General features: G+C 36.3%; 2 protein-coding genes across 4 annotated transcripts in view; one reads left to right on the forward strand and one right to left on the reverse strand.

The window, feature by feature from the left end:
* LOC107699525 (engulfment and cell motility protein 1-like) overlaps nucleotides 1-6,587 on the reverse strand; it is a 16,855-nt gene extending 10,268 nt beyond the window's left edge. Inside the window, exons 1-6 of one of the 3 annotated variants that reach the window (XM_016500813.1) lie at nucleotides 6,511-6,587; nucleotides 6,378-6,411; nucleotides 3,313-3,449; nucleotides 1,617-1,729; nucleotides 688-795; nucleotides 368-447 (exon numbers count right to left, since the gene is read on the reverse strand). In XM_016500813.1, the coding sequence (XP_016356299.1) occupies nucleotides 368-447; nucleotides 688-795; nucleotides 1,617-1,729; nucleotides 3,313-3,449; nucleotides 6,378-6,383 (444 nt within the window). In that variant the 5' untranslated portion in view covers nucleotides 6,384-6,411; nucleotides 6,511-6,587. Of the gene's footprint in view, nucleotides 1-367; nucleotides 448-687; nucleotides 796-1,616; nucleotides 1,730-3,312; nucleotides 3,450-5,322; nucleotides 5,596-6,377; nucleotides 6,415-6,510 lie in introns of those variants that run through there. The other 2 variants (XM_016500812.1, XM_016500814.1) reach the window with 2 other exon arrangements.
* A 7,694-nt stretch (nucleotides 6,588-14,281) lies between these two features.
* The window catches only part of LOC107699456 (FXYD domain-containing ion transport regulator 6-like), a 7,902-nt gene continuing 6,382 nt past the window's right edge, over nucleotides 14,282-15,801 (forward strand). Inside the window, exons 1-2 of the mRNA XM_016500710.1 lie at nucleotides 14,282-14,332; nucleotides 15,579-15,675. Coding sequence (XP_016356196.1) covers nucleotides 14,282-14,332; nucleotides 15,579-15,675 — 148 coding nt within the window. The remainder of the gene's footprint in view (nucleotides 14,333-15,578; nucleotides 15,676-15,801) is intronic.

The following is a 15,801-nucleotide window of genomic DNA, read 5'->3' on the forward strand; positions in this document are numbered from 1 at the left end:
TATTTTTGTTTAAAACCAGTTTGTTTGTTATAAAGCAAATAGCCAATGAATAAATTTGCTTAAAAATCAGTATCAGTATTAGAATCCAATTTGCTAGTAAAAAAAAGAAAAAGAAAGAAAGAAAAGAACATCTGAATTCTGAATCAGCTATGATCGGTGTATCACTAATTAAAATACTAAGTAAAAGGCCTCACTCAAATTTGAAGTACAATCTGGGATGTCTTTTTCTATCAATTCTTCAATAGGTAGATCTTGTCTTTCATAAAGGCCGAGGTCAGGGATCTTGGGCCTAAAAAGTTTGGTGATCACTGCACTACACCTTGTCCTGTCCTGTCTGGTGAGTTTAGTTGCAGTAATGAATTCTTACCTTATTCTTAAGTGCTCCTTTCTCCCTCATGTGTGGGCAGTCTTTACCCGTGACCACTGCTTTGATATCTGCTACTGTCACTAGAAGTAGAAAAAAAATGTTATGTAGCGTTAGCAAAGTTATAACAGTAGAAATCATGTTCTACTTTACTATGAGCATCTAAAATAAGCATGTTTAGCGCTAGCCTTGTCCAAGCTGGTGGCTCAGTATATGGCATCAACAATCAATATGATTAATAAGACAAGCCATTATAGATAAAAAAAACAAAACAGTAATTTTCATTTACTTTGTCAGTTATAATCAAAAAGTGTGTTGCTCACCTTTCTCTTGGAGAGAGTCGTGTGATATTTGTCCTTGTGAGAACTCCTCTATATCTCCATAGTGTAACACTTTGTGGTTTGGTGATAGACGGCAATACCAGAACTTGTCTAGAGGAGATGAAGAGAGATGGAAGCAGATAAGAATATGCATTTTATATACTGGCTGTTTTCTTGCATCTTGCTTTTTACTGTCCTCATAATGATTCATTTCAATTAGGTTTTATAGTTTTTTTTGTTTTTTTTCCCCCCACTAGCAGGTCAACAGCACTTTAAATAAAAATCAGATTTTAATTAAAGCAGCAGTGACCTGGGAAAATCACTTTTGATTAAAAGCCTCATTAAGTCTGTGCTTGTGACTAACTGGCTGCCCTTTCATGCTGAATACTTAATGAATATTTCATATCAATAGGTTTTGAAATAAACATGATAAAGAGGTCACAATAATAATATAGATTTCTCTTTTTTTGAGAGAGAGCGAGCAAGAGAGATACAATGCAGCATTTGTATATATAGGCTGATGTCGTGTGTCCCAAATACAGAATGAGATTATCTTTTTAATATATTGATATCCTTAAGTTGTGCTTTAATATAATGCAGTATCAAACAGACCAAACATTAGGATAAGGTACTCAGGGGAACCTATAAGCTTGTGATGCCCTATATTTGAGTAGATTATTGAAAATGTGCATAATATGAATAGACATTAAGCCATAGGAAGAGTTCAAATACAGTCTTCCTTCAACTTATGTATAGCCAATATCAATGAATTCGATGTGATGTTTTTGATAGTGGTAGCTAAACATTACGTCTATGCAACTGTGATCAGATCCAACAAATGGCTTTTCTGAAATTGGAACTGCATCCGTGATGCATAAATAAGTTTACCAGTGCACATGTAATTGTATTCTGATTTTGAATGAGTAACTGACCTTGTCTGCGATGAGCACTGATCTTCCTAAAGCATGTGCCCTCACACAGGTGGTTCAATCTCTGCTGTTTAATCAGCTCGATCACCTCTGGCTGGAGCTTCTCACGGAGTTCTCTTTAGAAATTGAAATCAGACACATTACCTTAAACCAGCAACAAACCAGTGGCTTATTCCATCATGAAGAACGCACTCCTTTTAAAAACATAAGAAGCAGCAGAATGAAAAAAGAAAGCAAGGTTTTGAGACAATTTTAAAGTCACCATGAGATCAAAAGTGCCCGTTTGTATTTTATGGAATATTGCAGTGTTTGTTAATGATTTATCCATGCACATAATTTTGAAAAATGTATACTCATGACTTCTCTTCCATTCCAAGTTTATATCTCACAATTCAGACTTTTTCTTGCAATTCTGAGGGGGAAAAAAAATCTGAATTGTGAGAAACTCAGAATTCTATTTTCTTTTTCTCTGAATTGAGTTCACTTTACATCTTAATTTTTTTTCCTGCCATAGAATAAAAATAATAGAAAAGCTAATTGTGACTTCTCACATTCTTGACTTTTTTCTTACAATTGCGAGTTTATATCTCCCAGTTCTGACTTTTATTCTTAGAATTGTGTGAAAAACTCAGAATTGTGAGGAAAGAAGTCACACTTAGTCATTTATTTATTTAGACAAAGGCCTTCCATACGTTTCACTCTATACATAGGGCTGCAAAATTTGGGGGAGAAATGTTAGAGCTGCACAATTTAGTGCATTTATCAATATGGCTATTAAATAATAATAGTAATACATTTGTGACTTTATCTAATTTGGACTCTTAATTCTGATAATTGTGAGAATAATAGTAAGTGTATTATTATTATTATTATTATTATTAAAAAATGAAAAATAACAGTAACAATATTATTGTAATTTTTTTATTATTGTGAGTAGTTAAGAAAAATATTAATTTTTTTTACATTACAACTATAAAACTACAGTAATATTTATGCTTGTCATAATATCATTATTTTCACATTTTAAACCATCAAACTTCTATTTTCACAGAAAACTGCATGGAGCCCTTAAAGCTTCTCTCTTGTTAAGTGCTTCTCATTACAAGTATGGGAAGTATTTCCTAATGCACATTAAAATGACCCAAACTCAGAGCAGGTGCTGCTCCACACAAACTTCATCCCTGCATTTACTATGAACCGAGATGCTGCAAACACCTGCAGATCATGAGCTGCTCATGTGTAAGAGAACACAATGCCGCACTTCACTCTGAAACACACAGCGCATACTTTTCATTAAATTGCAGCATTTGTGATGTGATAATCTCGATTTTGGTTTTATTTCTATTCTAAGACCATTGCAGCTTCCGTTTAATGCTGACTTTAAATGGTTTTTTTTTTTAATGCGGCACAGCGTTTTTAAAAAGCAAAAAATGAAAAGCAGCATGAAGCACTGGTGTTTTGAGGGAAAAACACCATTAAAAGGATCACAATGGAATGCAAAAAAAAAAACAGTTTTGGAATATGGTGGCTGGTCCATTAGTTAATGGCCACCTAAGATGCATATAGCAGAGTATACACTTAAGGAAACTTAATTATGAACTAAACAAGAAACTGATGTCTGACAGGACATTCATAACCAGCAGTGAATTGCTTTATGAGGTCTGAATGTGGTTTCTAGACTATAAGAGGATGTACTTACAGCATTGGGCGTGATTTGGGGTCATCCTGGCTCAACATCTCTGACTTCAGCAAGAACCTGTGAGGCCTGGCACTGTCCACTGTGTTAAACTGCAATGTGACACTTTGGGTGGCATACCTTTTCTGTTTTTTCTCTGCCTAAAGAGGTAGAGACATAGCCCTTCAAATAATTGAATCAACACATCTTTTTGCTTTATTCATAACTTGATTTTCATTGGCTTGAATGCCTGGAGGCTTCACCAGCTGTCATTCTAATTCACTCTGTTGAAGAGTGTTTTGTGATTTAACATCATTTGCTGTTGGCTACACTGCAGTTTATTCAGTCTGAGTCTTCTCGTATGTAATACTTTATCTGTGTGGCTTAATGGAGTTTTTCTTTATCTCAGACCTTGCATGCGTTCGTGTGACCGTTGGGTACGGGCCTGGCACAGTGCTGGGGTCTGGCAGGGGGAACTGAGGAGCTCTATGGGATTAAGGCCCTGTCAGTCTAATCTCCAACAGTGCTGTGACACAGTCAGAGCCTGGAGACAAACATGCTGACATAGTGCATTGAAGAGATTGGGCCAGCTAATGTCTGTATAGAGGACACATTGGTTATGGTTAATTGCTCGGTTGCCATGTGTTTTGTCTTATTGTACTGTACGAAATTTTTCCATCATGTTACAGCATCTGTTTCTGTCTGTGTAAATCGTAACGATTTCTATTTGGGTTTAGTTTTTCTTCATCAATATGTAAATTCATGGTGGTCAAAAAATTCATTCAAGGTTTTAACTTTCACCATTTTGCCTTTTAAAATGAAAAGTGAGTTTTATTCTTTGTAGTGTAAGAGACAATGTGTTCTTTTTAATGTAATTGACACTTAAGTGTGTACTTAAGCATTTGGATGGCACTATGGAAATACATTTTCATGACTCGAATCAGTATCTGAAAAAAGGGTTACAGGAGGGAAATATCCTTAGGCACATAATAAAACAAGACCAAGTAGAATAAAAAGTGTCTAAGAACATTCAAGTTTTAATATACTGAATATGCAGTGTAGAAGAATTATTTCTAATATGTGACCCTGGACCACAAAACCAGTCTTAAATTGCTGGGGTATATTTGTAGCAATAGCCAAAAATACATTGTATGGGTCAAAATTATTGATTTTTCTTTTATGCCAAAAATCATTAGGACATTAAGTAAAGATCATGTTCCATGAAGATATTTTGTAAATTTCCTACTGTAAATATATAAAAACTTAATTTTTGATTAGTAATGTGCATTGCTAAGAACTTCATTTGGACAACTTTAAAGGCAATTTTCTCAATATTTTGATTTATTAATTTTTTGCACCCTCAGAATCCAGATTTTAAAATAGTTGTATCTCGGCCCAATATTGATTGTCATATATAAAAATATGTTATTATATATGACAATTAATTATTCTGACTTTTTTCACCATGCGTCAGATTAGTTTCATTATACAGCCTGTCCAGACAAACAGATGAGTCCTCTAAATGGTAAAAATATTTACATATAACATATTTTACTATTAGTCACCAGTATAAATAAAATGATAATGGAGCCTATAATATTATAAAGCAATGAGCAATAATTCACACCCTCCCAGTGACAAACAAAGCAAAAGACTATTGAAGACATAAGCTATAAATGGAGCCCCTTCACTAAAAAGCAGGGAGTCCTTAAATATGAGTAATAATCAGAAATTGTGTTTGTATTCCAAAACACACACACACAAAGCAGATATAATTTTAGGGGTTTGTATAGAAAAGCTATATCTTTGTCCTGATGTGTTACAAAAACATGAATTGACTACAGTACTTTAAAAGAAAAATTATTTTAAATAGGTCTGCCAACCAACTCCATTCTAATCTGCTATGATCATGCAGTGATGGCAATAACAAAACATCACCCAATCATTCAGTTCGTCAACTACTCCTGTGATTCTCAGGTGTGAGTAGAGTCAGTTAAGATTAAATACGGTCACTGAAAGGCTTTCTGTACTTACATGTCAAAGCCATGTCCAGTGTGTCAGTGCTGAAACTGCATGTGTATATAGAAAAGGATTGAACCATAAACACTGTTAGCTGGTCACAGTGTCAACGGGGCGAGATCAAAGTAACGCAGGCAACAGCAGATGCTCCTACAGCCAGAATAGTCCCCTTAAAAGTAAAAGATCCCCTCTTCTAGTGGGTATGAGAATGAAGACAAACAAAGTAGTAGAACCTAGTGTAGTATTTCACATTGACTCCTCACTGAAAGAAAGACACCGTTCTGAATCATAAGAATGCTGCTTTGCTTATGTTTATATGAGTGAACTGCACCGATTGGACAGATGCCTTCGTGGTGCCAGCCAATGAACAGCTGGCTATGGTCACATGGGTAGATCACAGAGGGAGAGCATGAGCAGGTTGGATGGGGGAGGACAGGACCAAAAGATAATGACTTAGACCATCTGGCTAAATTTCAGAGGGCTTGTGCTGCTGGATGTCGGGAGCACCGTGAGATACAAACAGCCATGATGAGAGTCTATGACATTTATTTTGAAAAAGAAAAGGTGTGACAAAGTGTGGAAATGCTGAGATCCAGTAGCATCATTCTCCCTCAAAGCAAAAGCCAGGGGTGTAGTCATTAGAATTCTGTTGTCATGGAAACCGGTTCAGTGCGGTCTGTCGGGCTGGTGGCGGGACTCTCTGTCTACCCCTGCCTTACACAATAAGAGCCTCGAAGCCTCTTCCTCTTACACTACACTCCCATCTTCTGTCTTCTTGACATGCAGTACATAAACGAGTTTGACAAGGCCACATCAGATCTGTGAGCGGAGATGCTGTGATTCATGGACTGCATCGAGTATATGTTGGTATGAGGGCAGATTAGAATTTTAAATGGTTTTGGTTAAAATAAAGGTTAGTCACCAGGTAAGGGATGAGCTGTAGGGTTTGAATATAGAATTCAGGTTTCTTTTCCTCTGCATTTTATGATGCAGGCTGGTTTATGTTAAAGCAGTTGATTGCAATATCAATTGCTTTGACTTTCTGGAAGTGAAAATTGTCATGTACTCACCCTCATGTTGTTCTAAACCTGTATGATTGACTTTCTTCTGTGGAACACAAAAGGAGATGTTAAGTAGTATGTTCACACTGCTCTTTTCTTACAGTGAAAACATACAATAATGCGTTTGGGATCCAGATATTACCAAAAAGCCTCAAAGTAGTCTATAAACCCTATATCAGGGGTGCCCAACCCTGCTCCTGGCGAGCGACTGTCCTGCAATTTGCAGGACAGTCGATCGCCAGGAGCAGGGTTGGGCACCCCTGTCCTATATGATATGCTACAAAAGTTTTCAGGTAACTTGGAATATAGCGTTTGGGCTTTTATCGTGCTTTTTATTTTTGAATAATTTTTAGGGCTTGATCATTTGTTTCAACACTAGTGTAAAATAGTGATTGTGGTTGATGTGAATGTTCCCCATAATTGGGGAATAATTCCTCTGTTGAAAGATCCAATTATTAAACAGAAAAAGGTAATGGTGCACAATGTGAGTTCTGTTTATAGTGTGAAAAGAGGTTATTTTTAATTTTTTATTTGTCCACAAAACTATGAAATCCAGGTTGTCACAGTGGTTGCAGAAACCACAAGACTACCATATAATACTACAAAGGACCAGATGCATACTCATACACCGAATAAACATACACTGCCATTCAAAGTGTAAATGTTTTTTGACCGAAGTCTCATGCTCCGCAAGGCTACATTTATTTGATCTAAAATCAGTAATATTGTCACATCAGTAATCATATTACAATTAAAATATCAGTTAGTGCTGGGCGGTTTAACCTAAAAATCTGTATCACTGTTTTTTTTAGGATTCTGGCGGTTTTACGGTTTATCACGTTTTTTTCCCTGACTGTGCCTTTATATGAATTCGAATGCATGAAACAGTTGCAGAACCACTGCATTTTAATCATGTTTGTTTGATCCAAACAAACATGCTACATATCTACCTTTTTCTTCAACGCGGAAGCAAGCCTATGGGCAAGACTTCCGGTTCGTTAGCCGCTATAGCGAAATAAGGAGAAGAATAACAACGTGCAGTAAACGGTAAAACTGTGTGCACTACAAACCAGCGTGTTCATAATTAAGTTAATACATTAAAATAATATGGTAAGACACACCTATTTTCAATATAAAGCAGCAAAACGAAGCGTTTTGTACAGCTGAAAATAGTTGGAACGCAAATTAGACCGGAAGCTAGAACCATAGAATTTACAAATGGCCGTGCGTGCCCATTTTTGCGAGAAGAAAAAGGTGGATAGCATTAACAGTTTTCTGTTTGTAAATTAGATTGTATTATTTCAGAATTTAAAGCAAAAACAGAATTGTCTGACCTTAGCTTTGTGATATTATGCTACATAAAACATCTGAACAAAATAAAAATGTGCTGAATGAGACGCAAATTCACTCACTGACAGCAGGTGGCGTTTATGGAACAACTGCATTATAGCATTTCCTTGGAGGTAAGATGAAAAGAAAATGCTATATAAACTTTTCTGAAGACACAGTTCTCCCTCATGTTTTTTTTTATTTTTATTAAATGAATGTATATACATGTGCGTGTGTGTTTCTGTTTGTGCACAGCTTTCCCTCTCAAATAAAAAAATCTAAATATCAGGTCGGGTCGGGAAATGTTGAGACTCTGTCGAGTTCCGATGCTCCCCTCCGCGTCTCCGCACAGCAGTGTAGCACACATTGATCGGCACATTACAGTCACAGACAGGCAGAGAGCCACAGAAGTGAAGCCCTCTCTCCCTTTCCAGTTGTGTTTATCTTGGTGTGGAGGTGAGTGGTGATGAACAAAAGACTAAGCTACCTGTGCCTCGAATTTACAGCCAATTATCCAAAAGACAAAAGCCAATTATAGTTAATTTGTCTTGCTAACATCCATGACTCATGAGAGCTACCATGTAAGTTAGCTCAAGTTTAGCTAAGGCAATAGGAAGTCTAGTAGGTTAGACCAGTGCGCGTTCTTTCACTGCATGATTGAGTTTATTAAAATGCATTTAGAATGATCACAAAATTCAAGATATGGGGGCAGAAATGTATATATTTATATAATTTCATATAGTTAATCAGTATCACACAGAAGACTTTATACAGCAGTTCAATAAACAAGAATTTAATACACTTATGTTAGACACAATTGACTGTTTTTGCTCTATTTCGCCAACAAATATAATTTCAATTTGCATCTCCGAGCAACATGAAGGTGTTTTGTTCCTGAATTAATCAACCGTTTAAATGGTTCAGTCACAATGACTCGCTTATTAACGGTGACTTGCTGCCACCTACTGGCGGTTTTAATTTCACATTTACAATATCTTTTCATTTAAAAAAAAAAAACTAAAAATCAAATATCAGTATTCAACATTTTATGTTTAAAATATCAAAACAGTATTAATGCATTTGTAACTGCAGGTTAAACCATTAATTACCTGCATTAAATGGTGTGTAAATGCATCTAAATGCCACTTCTAATGCAGCTTCTGTGTTTTCTCTGCATTGCAAAGATGAATTTTGTCAATACTATTTCATTTGCTTGGTAACAGCCCAAATGACTTATATTAATTGACTGAATCAAGTTAAGAATTTGACTGAAAAGATGATGCACACTTTTAGAAAAAATGGCTTTATAAAAGTAAAAATGAATAAAAATATATATATTTTTTAAACCTATTGGAAAAGATTAATTTCTATCACTGCTGTGAACTGATCACCACTCAGAATATACAGAATATCAAAAACTTTAGGAGTCAGCTGTCCACGGTAGTCCTTAACATACACAATAACATACTCAGCTAAATGTTGTCTAATTATCGTTATCGATAAAATCCCCGAAAATATCGAGATATATTTTTTGCCAATATCGCACACCCCTAATATATTTAATGTTTTGTTTAGGAAAAAATTAAAATAAATATGAGAGGTGCCCTTTTTTCCACTTGAGCCCCTGCCCCTCAAAATGTCTGTGCACGTCCCTGCTCCAACTCGTAATACGAACTTCAAGGACTTGAATGCACCATTTTCTTTGCTTAAGCACAAAATTCGTATCGTTTGCATATCTGGTTTACCGTTTGAACCGGTATATCGCCCAGCAGTAGGCCTAATATTACTACAATTTAAAGTAACTTTTCTATTTTAATGTATTTTAAAACTTTTTCTTATTTAATTTTAGCAGCAATTACTCCAGTCTTCAGTGTCACATGATCCTTTAGAAATCATTCTGATATGCTGATATTTTATGCTTAAACCTTTATTATTGTCAGTATTGAAAAGTTGTGCTGCTTAATATTTTCTTTTTTCATTCTTTGAATTGAAAGTTCAAAAGAACAGCATTTATTTTAAATAGAAATAGTTTGTCACATGTCTTTACTGTCACTTTTAATCAATTTAATGCATCCTTGTTGAATAATTTTTTTTTTTTTTTTAAATCTTACCAACCTCCAGCCTTTGAACGGAAGTGTGTGTGTATATAAGCAATAAACCTGTGTGTTTAAATTGGTTTTAAAATATCTAGCAAGAAGCATCACATAAGACTTTCACAATCTGAACGAGAGAATCCTAAACTATTCTTGTAGTCCAAGAAGAAGGAGGGGAAAACTCACCAATTTGCAGTGTGCTGTACTGATGTATCTGCCATATAGTTGCAGATATTTCTCTGCAGTGTCCGCATATTTAATGCCCAGAAACCACCAGAGCTACACTGTTTTTCCTTTCTTTGCTTTAATAAATGTCACAGCACTGCAACACAGGTGGTGGATTCAATTCCTCAAAAAAAACAAAAACTGTCTGTTTCCATTTGGAGGCCACAATATCGTGTTCATGAGCACTTCTCCATGACGACCTGAATTAAACTTGTCAATAAGGTTTTGAAATGGGACCACTAGTCAACACACAGATTTTGAGATATGCCTAACAGCAGAGCTCCACAGATTTATGTAAAGCCAGCGGTAGGTTTTAAACATTCAAGAAGTCCTTACGATAAATAAGCTTACAATTTTTTTTTTTTTTAAATAGATCAGCTTTTGATATCTGAATTTACTCATAGCATCTAAAACTAGTCAAGATTACTTTTTGAGACATATTTAATAAACAAACTAGTATAGATTTCTATTTGTTCTAAGCAAAAAGTTTGAGAATATGCACAGCATGATCTTCATAACCAAAATATTCCAGTACTTCTGTACCAGTAACATTAAAAGGCTTCCAACAGCCTATTTTGTAATGTCTGACCAGGCTGATCTTAAAAGTTCGGAAAGATGTCACCTCTAATTTGATTAATGCAGGATGTAGAAACACCATTGCAGCTGCATTAATCAACTGGCCCTCCTAATGAGTTAGTCTCAAGACTCATAATAGGAACAATACTGAGCATTTATGTAAGGTGGGTTATGTAAGATTGCTGACATCTGCCAAACGGAGCACAACTGACTACCTCCATCTCACATCTGTAAATTTCTGCACAGGCCTATAATTATCCTTGCTGCAGATTATGAAAAACTCACCCACACAAAAAATGTTTATCTAATTTTCTATTAACCCTGAAAACTGTTCACCAGCACTTGTGATATCGAAGCAGTCCATTAAAAAACGTCCTGTGTGATTACCAAATCGTCATCCGTATGGATTTTTTGTTGCTTTGTGGATTTCAGAATGAGAGGGATCTTACACATCTGCTGCCAAGGTTTCTTCTTGTCATAGTGGTGGTGGGATTGACGTATGCTGGTTTCAGAGCTCAGTGAAATATTCCTTCTGTACTTTGGCTTCTTTGCTGCCTAAGGGCCTCTGAATGTCTCATGTCGCTTTAAGGTCTTGTGGATTTGTTCAATAATTCAGACGTTTTGCAAGGATGCAGGCAGCAATTTCCCAGAAGGGACTCTAAGAATACTGTGAGGATTTGAGTGTTACACCATCTAGAGCCCTAAAAACCAAGCATGTTAACCACATAATAATAATAATAATAATAATGTGTATGTAAATTAATTTTTATAATGTTTTATTTATAGTAACTATTAATAATAGTTTATTATTATTATTTTGTTTAAATGTATATTTAAATATATATTTAATAATTTCTTAATAGTCATTTTTATGCTTTATTACATATTTTATTCATTATTTATACATGTATATTTAAATTTAATAGTTTCGTAATTATTTATTAATACTTGATGAATAATTGTAATACTTTTGTTTATAATTGTTAATAATAGTAATACATCATTTTAATAAATGTATATTTACATTTATATTTAATAATTTCTAATTTACATTTTATTACTACTCCTATTTTATTTATTACTTTAATTGTAGTTGTCGTTTATTTATCCATTATTATTATTATTATTATTATTCCGTGATGTTTGAATTCAGCCATAGCATTACGGGTTTTGTACAATTCTGACATTTCCTTTAAATATGTTTGATTAATTTTTGACATTTTTAGTGTGTACAGGAAAGAATGTTCTTAATGTTAAATAGGATGAAGTGGGTGAGGAGTGGGGGTGTTTTTTTTTAAATAGATATTTATGGGTCCTTTAGTGGCAAAACAGATTGTTTTCACTGGGAAAAGACCAGGGGTGTACAATATTTGTTGGCTTGTATGTAAATGACGATTCATCGCCGTCTGCTCAGTAGCGTGGAAAACTGAAGGTCTTTAGGGAATTTGTCCATGGAGCACTGATGTGTCTGCTCTGCATCCTGGGTTACATAAGTCCCTTTTACTTCTGGTCACTGCACCGTATCCGAGTCCCTCTGCTGCTTTCCCTTAAACTGAAGCATTACATTAGTCTTCAGGACAGAGCGTGACTTGAATAGAGTTTAACATGTTTTGTCACATATCATAATAAATGCAGATCATTGTATGATGTCTACTTTATATTCCTTTTTTTTAACCATCAGTGTCTATTGAAATCTGAATAGTAATCATGTAGTTGTTTTTTGTATGCAGTGTTTTTCCCCTTTGCAATAGCTGAGCAGTTTTGTAAATTGTAAATGCCAATAGATTTGCTGTCATTTTGCTCTCCATCTCACTCCGGTGGACCTTGACATTGGGATGAGAAGGAAAGTAATTTCCAGCAGTCTCACCTGTGACACATTATCAAAGACACGTACAAAAGACTGCTATAGCAATGACCCAGCATCTGCCAAGGGCACACCTGCTTGTTTCACACTCTGACGTCACGGCCTATTTCTGGAGCGAGACGCTGCATGACCTCCTGCATTCTGGAAACAAATTATAACGGAAGTCTGGAACTTGTTCTATTACCGGAGCTTTCAAATGTGTATTTCATAAAAAAGTTTATAGATAAAATTGGGTGTAAAAACGATAATCAAATAGGGTGTACAGTTGTAATTAAGAAATTGCTAGCAAATTTCACAGTTGCAAAGAACGTAGGCTAATGCCGAGTTCACACTGCACGATTTTAGCCCGATTTTTCACTCACCGACAGGTTTTGTGAAATCGCCGACAAATGCCCGAAATCAGAGGCAAATCGGTGCTCGTTCACGCGAGTGACAATCACGCAGTGTGAATTATCAAACACGTGATCTGAGGGAATCGCCGACAGGTCGCCGACGCCCGTGAAATATTTGGCATGCTAAATATCTGGAGCTGTCGCCGATTCACAATCACACTGTGTGAAATTAGTTCTGACTGAAAAACACACCGGCGATGACCTACAGCCAATGAGAGACCAAGATACAGGGCAGCGGGAAGTTCGGGGAGGAGTTATATGAAACGTAGTTTGCGATATGAAAGGACCAGTGTTGCCAAATCCGCGATTGCCGCCGGTTGTTTTTTGTCAGCAGGTTGAAGCAACCCCAATAACGTGATATTTTTACTGGGGGACCCCCTCGAAAGCAATTGGAATATTTTCAGGCTAGTTTTGAGTAGTAATTGGGTGGGTTTTGTAGCGAAAACCTGGCAACCCTGCACCAGACAGAGCTGTCGGCGATTCTTCCTATTGTAAAGTCATGCATCGTGCAGTGTGAACACAGCAACAACTGAATGCTACCCCAGAGAGTCGTGCAGTGTGAAACCAACAGTGATGCGACGTCTTTGAAAATCGTGCAGTGTGAACTCGGCATAAGTAACACACTGAATTAAATTTGAAGTTCAGTAACACTGAAATAATTTATCTATATAATCGTTGTTTTATTTACAACTTCAGAAAATTACTTTTTAAAGTGTTTCTACTGGGTGTCGATACAAGTCGAAGACGATCGCCACTTCAGCCAGCGAAACACAATATTACTGCAATACAACAAAAATATGCTATGTAAATAATCAATTAAAGGGGTTTAAAATCTTTAAAATGTTGTATTAATTACTCTTTGGTTATTTTTTCCTTTTGGATATTTATTCCTTTTCAGTTCACTGCACTGTTTGGCTGGAGCTGCATAGTTACTAAAAAGGCTTTTTTTAAAGCAGCACTATGTAACTTTTGGCGCTCTAGCGGTTAATAAACAGAACTGCACACATCCCGCGGAAGAAATCCTAAAACCGGAGCTACTTCTCTAAGTTTATGTCTATGGCGATTCACTCAGGTATGTGTTACTCCGCAGCGGTGACGACCCGACCAGGCTACAATAGTCCAAATATAAGTACTTATTATAAGTGTACCGTAGTGATTCGGAATAAGACAAAAACGCGGTTTGGAAGATGAATTCATTATGTACTCGCTCATTATATACATTTTGCAAATTTTGAACAGAAAAAGTTATAGTGCTGCTTTAAAGCACGCATTTCTGCTTGTAGCCAAGTTGAACCTTACCCACAAGGCTGTACAGTCGTTAAAAAGGGAAGACATTCTACAGGGACAGGGTGTTTTGCTGCACCTCAGTGTCGAAAATGTGTAGTACATTCATTCCTTTCTGCCAATATTCTGTCACAGACCTGCTCTAGCTGAATGGCGCCACCACGAGCATCACCGTATAACAACGGACTGGTTTTTGCACATGTAAGAAAATGAACACACTGGTCCTTTTTTTACTTTTTTTTTCTCTAGCAGCAGTGTGCATACGAAACAAGTACAGTGGTTTAAAAAACACATAGCCTAAGTACCGTAAAATATTGTGATACTAGGCCTATACTCTTTAGTCAAAAGGAGACTGATGCGTAGTGCAATGCAAGCAACCATACTCCCAAAGATGAGTTTCAAGTAGCCTACTCCCTTTATTTTTGTTTGAGCTCCTGGGTATTGTGCAAAAACACTATCTGTGGAATTTGTGGAATCTCAGAGAGGCCTGTAAATAGCCAACAATCTTCGTCATTTGTCTCCAGGCTTCAGATCAATAGGTCTACCACTCAAGATCTTCCTAAATATATGATTTACATTGTAATTTTTACCTTCCAAATATAATTACAAGAACATTGAAATATGAAAGGTCCCTCCAGCAGGAGTGCGCATTAAAATTAACCACAAAAGTTAATTACACAAGCCAGAACGCACGTTTTCTGCTACCGCTAGCGAATAAAATCGCATAGGCTAGCTGGTAACCATAACAACAGTAGTTCGCTGGAGCGCTTTGAGTCAGGACTCCGGAACGTTGTCGGACGAAACAAAGGAAACACAAATAGTGCTATGTATTACTTTATTGTTATTTTACAAATCACATCGTGTTTAATCTTTAAAGGTAGTTCATGTTAAACGCCAAATATAGCCTGCACATTTAGGGCTACATCTCAACAAAAGCATCTGATAAACCTTTTTTTTTTTCTTTCTTTTTCTGATAAACACCTGTAACTGTTACCTGCAAAAAATGCAGTTTCACATGCATTCCAAATCATTAACGCCCTAAGAACGTTCTAAATGTCTCTTTAATGTCTGCCATGCAACCTTCTGAGATGAGAAAACGCCTCAATAAATAGCACCTAATTTTCCACATGAAACCCCGTATATCAAATAGGCGTCAGTTAAGGTTGCGCCCTGAATATTTCCTATCGAAATTCCTTTAAAGGTCGATTCCTTGCCTGCCTCCACCTTCTGGGTCAGAGGTCTACGTTATAAAGCAAAGCTGAGCTGGGGAGGAGTCTAGCTCCGTTACACAGGCGCGCGTTCGAACATCAGAAAATATTTACATGTACGTTACGTGTCAGTTCCACAACTATGACTACGTGCAGCTCACAGTGTAAGGAATAACACTTCTCGAACTCGTATAAGAAGATAAGCCGTTTCAATCACAATTTCACTAGTAATTCTATAGAATTTTTGTATAACACCGAGTCGTCAAAAGATTGCTTCTGGTTTGCCCCAGGGATTCATTAAAACCGGATTCTTTGGTGTTGAGCAGGATCGAGCTGGTAAGACTTTGACGCGCTTTGCATTTTTAAAAAGGTTGAATCAGCTATTATTTATGTTAACGTAAGATTTCTTGCATAACTACCACATGGCTCTTTATAAATGGTTTCTGCAAGTGAGATCTGTTG

This window comes from Sinocyclocheilus anshuiensis, unplaced genomic scaffold (assembly GCF_001515605.1).
Source record: "Sinocyclocheilus anshuiensis isolate Anshui unplaced genomic scaffold, SAMN03320099.WGS_v1.1 scaffold670, whole genome shotgun sequence".
Lineage (NCBI taxonomy): Eukaryota > Metazoa > Chordata > Actinopteri > Cypriniformes > Cyprinidae > Sinocyclocheilus > Sinocyclocheilus anshuiensis.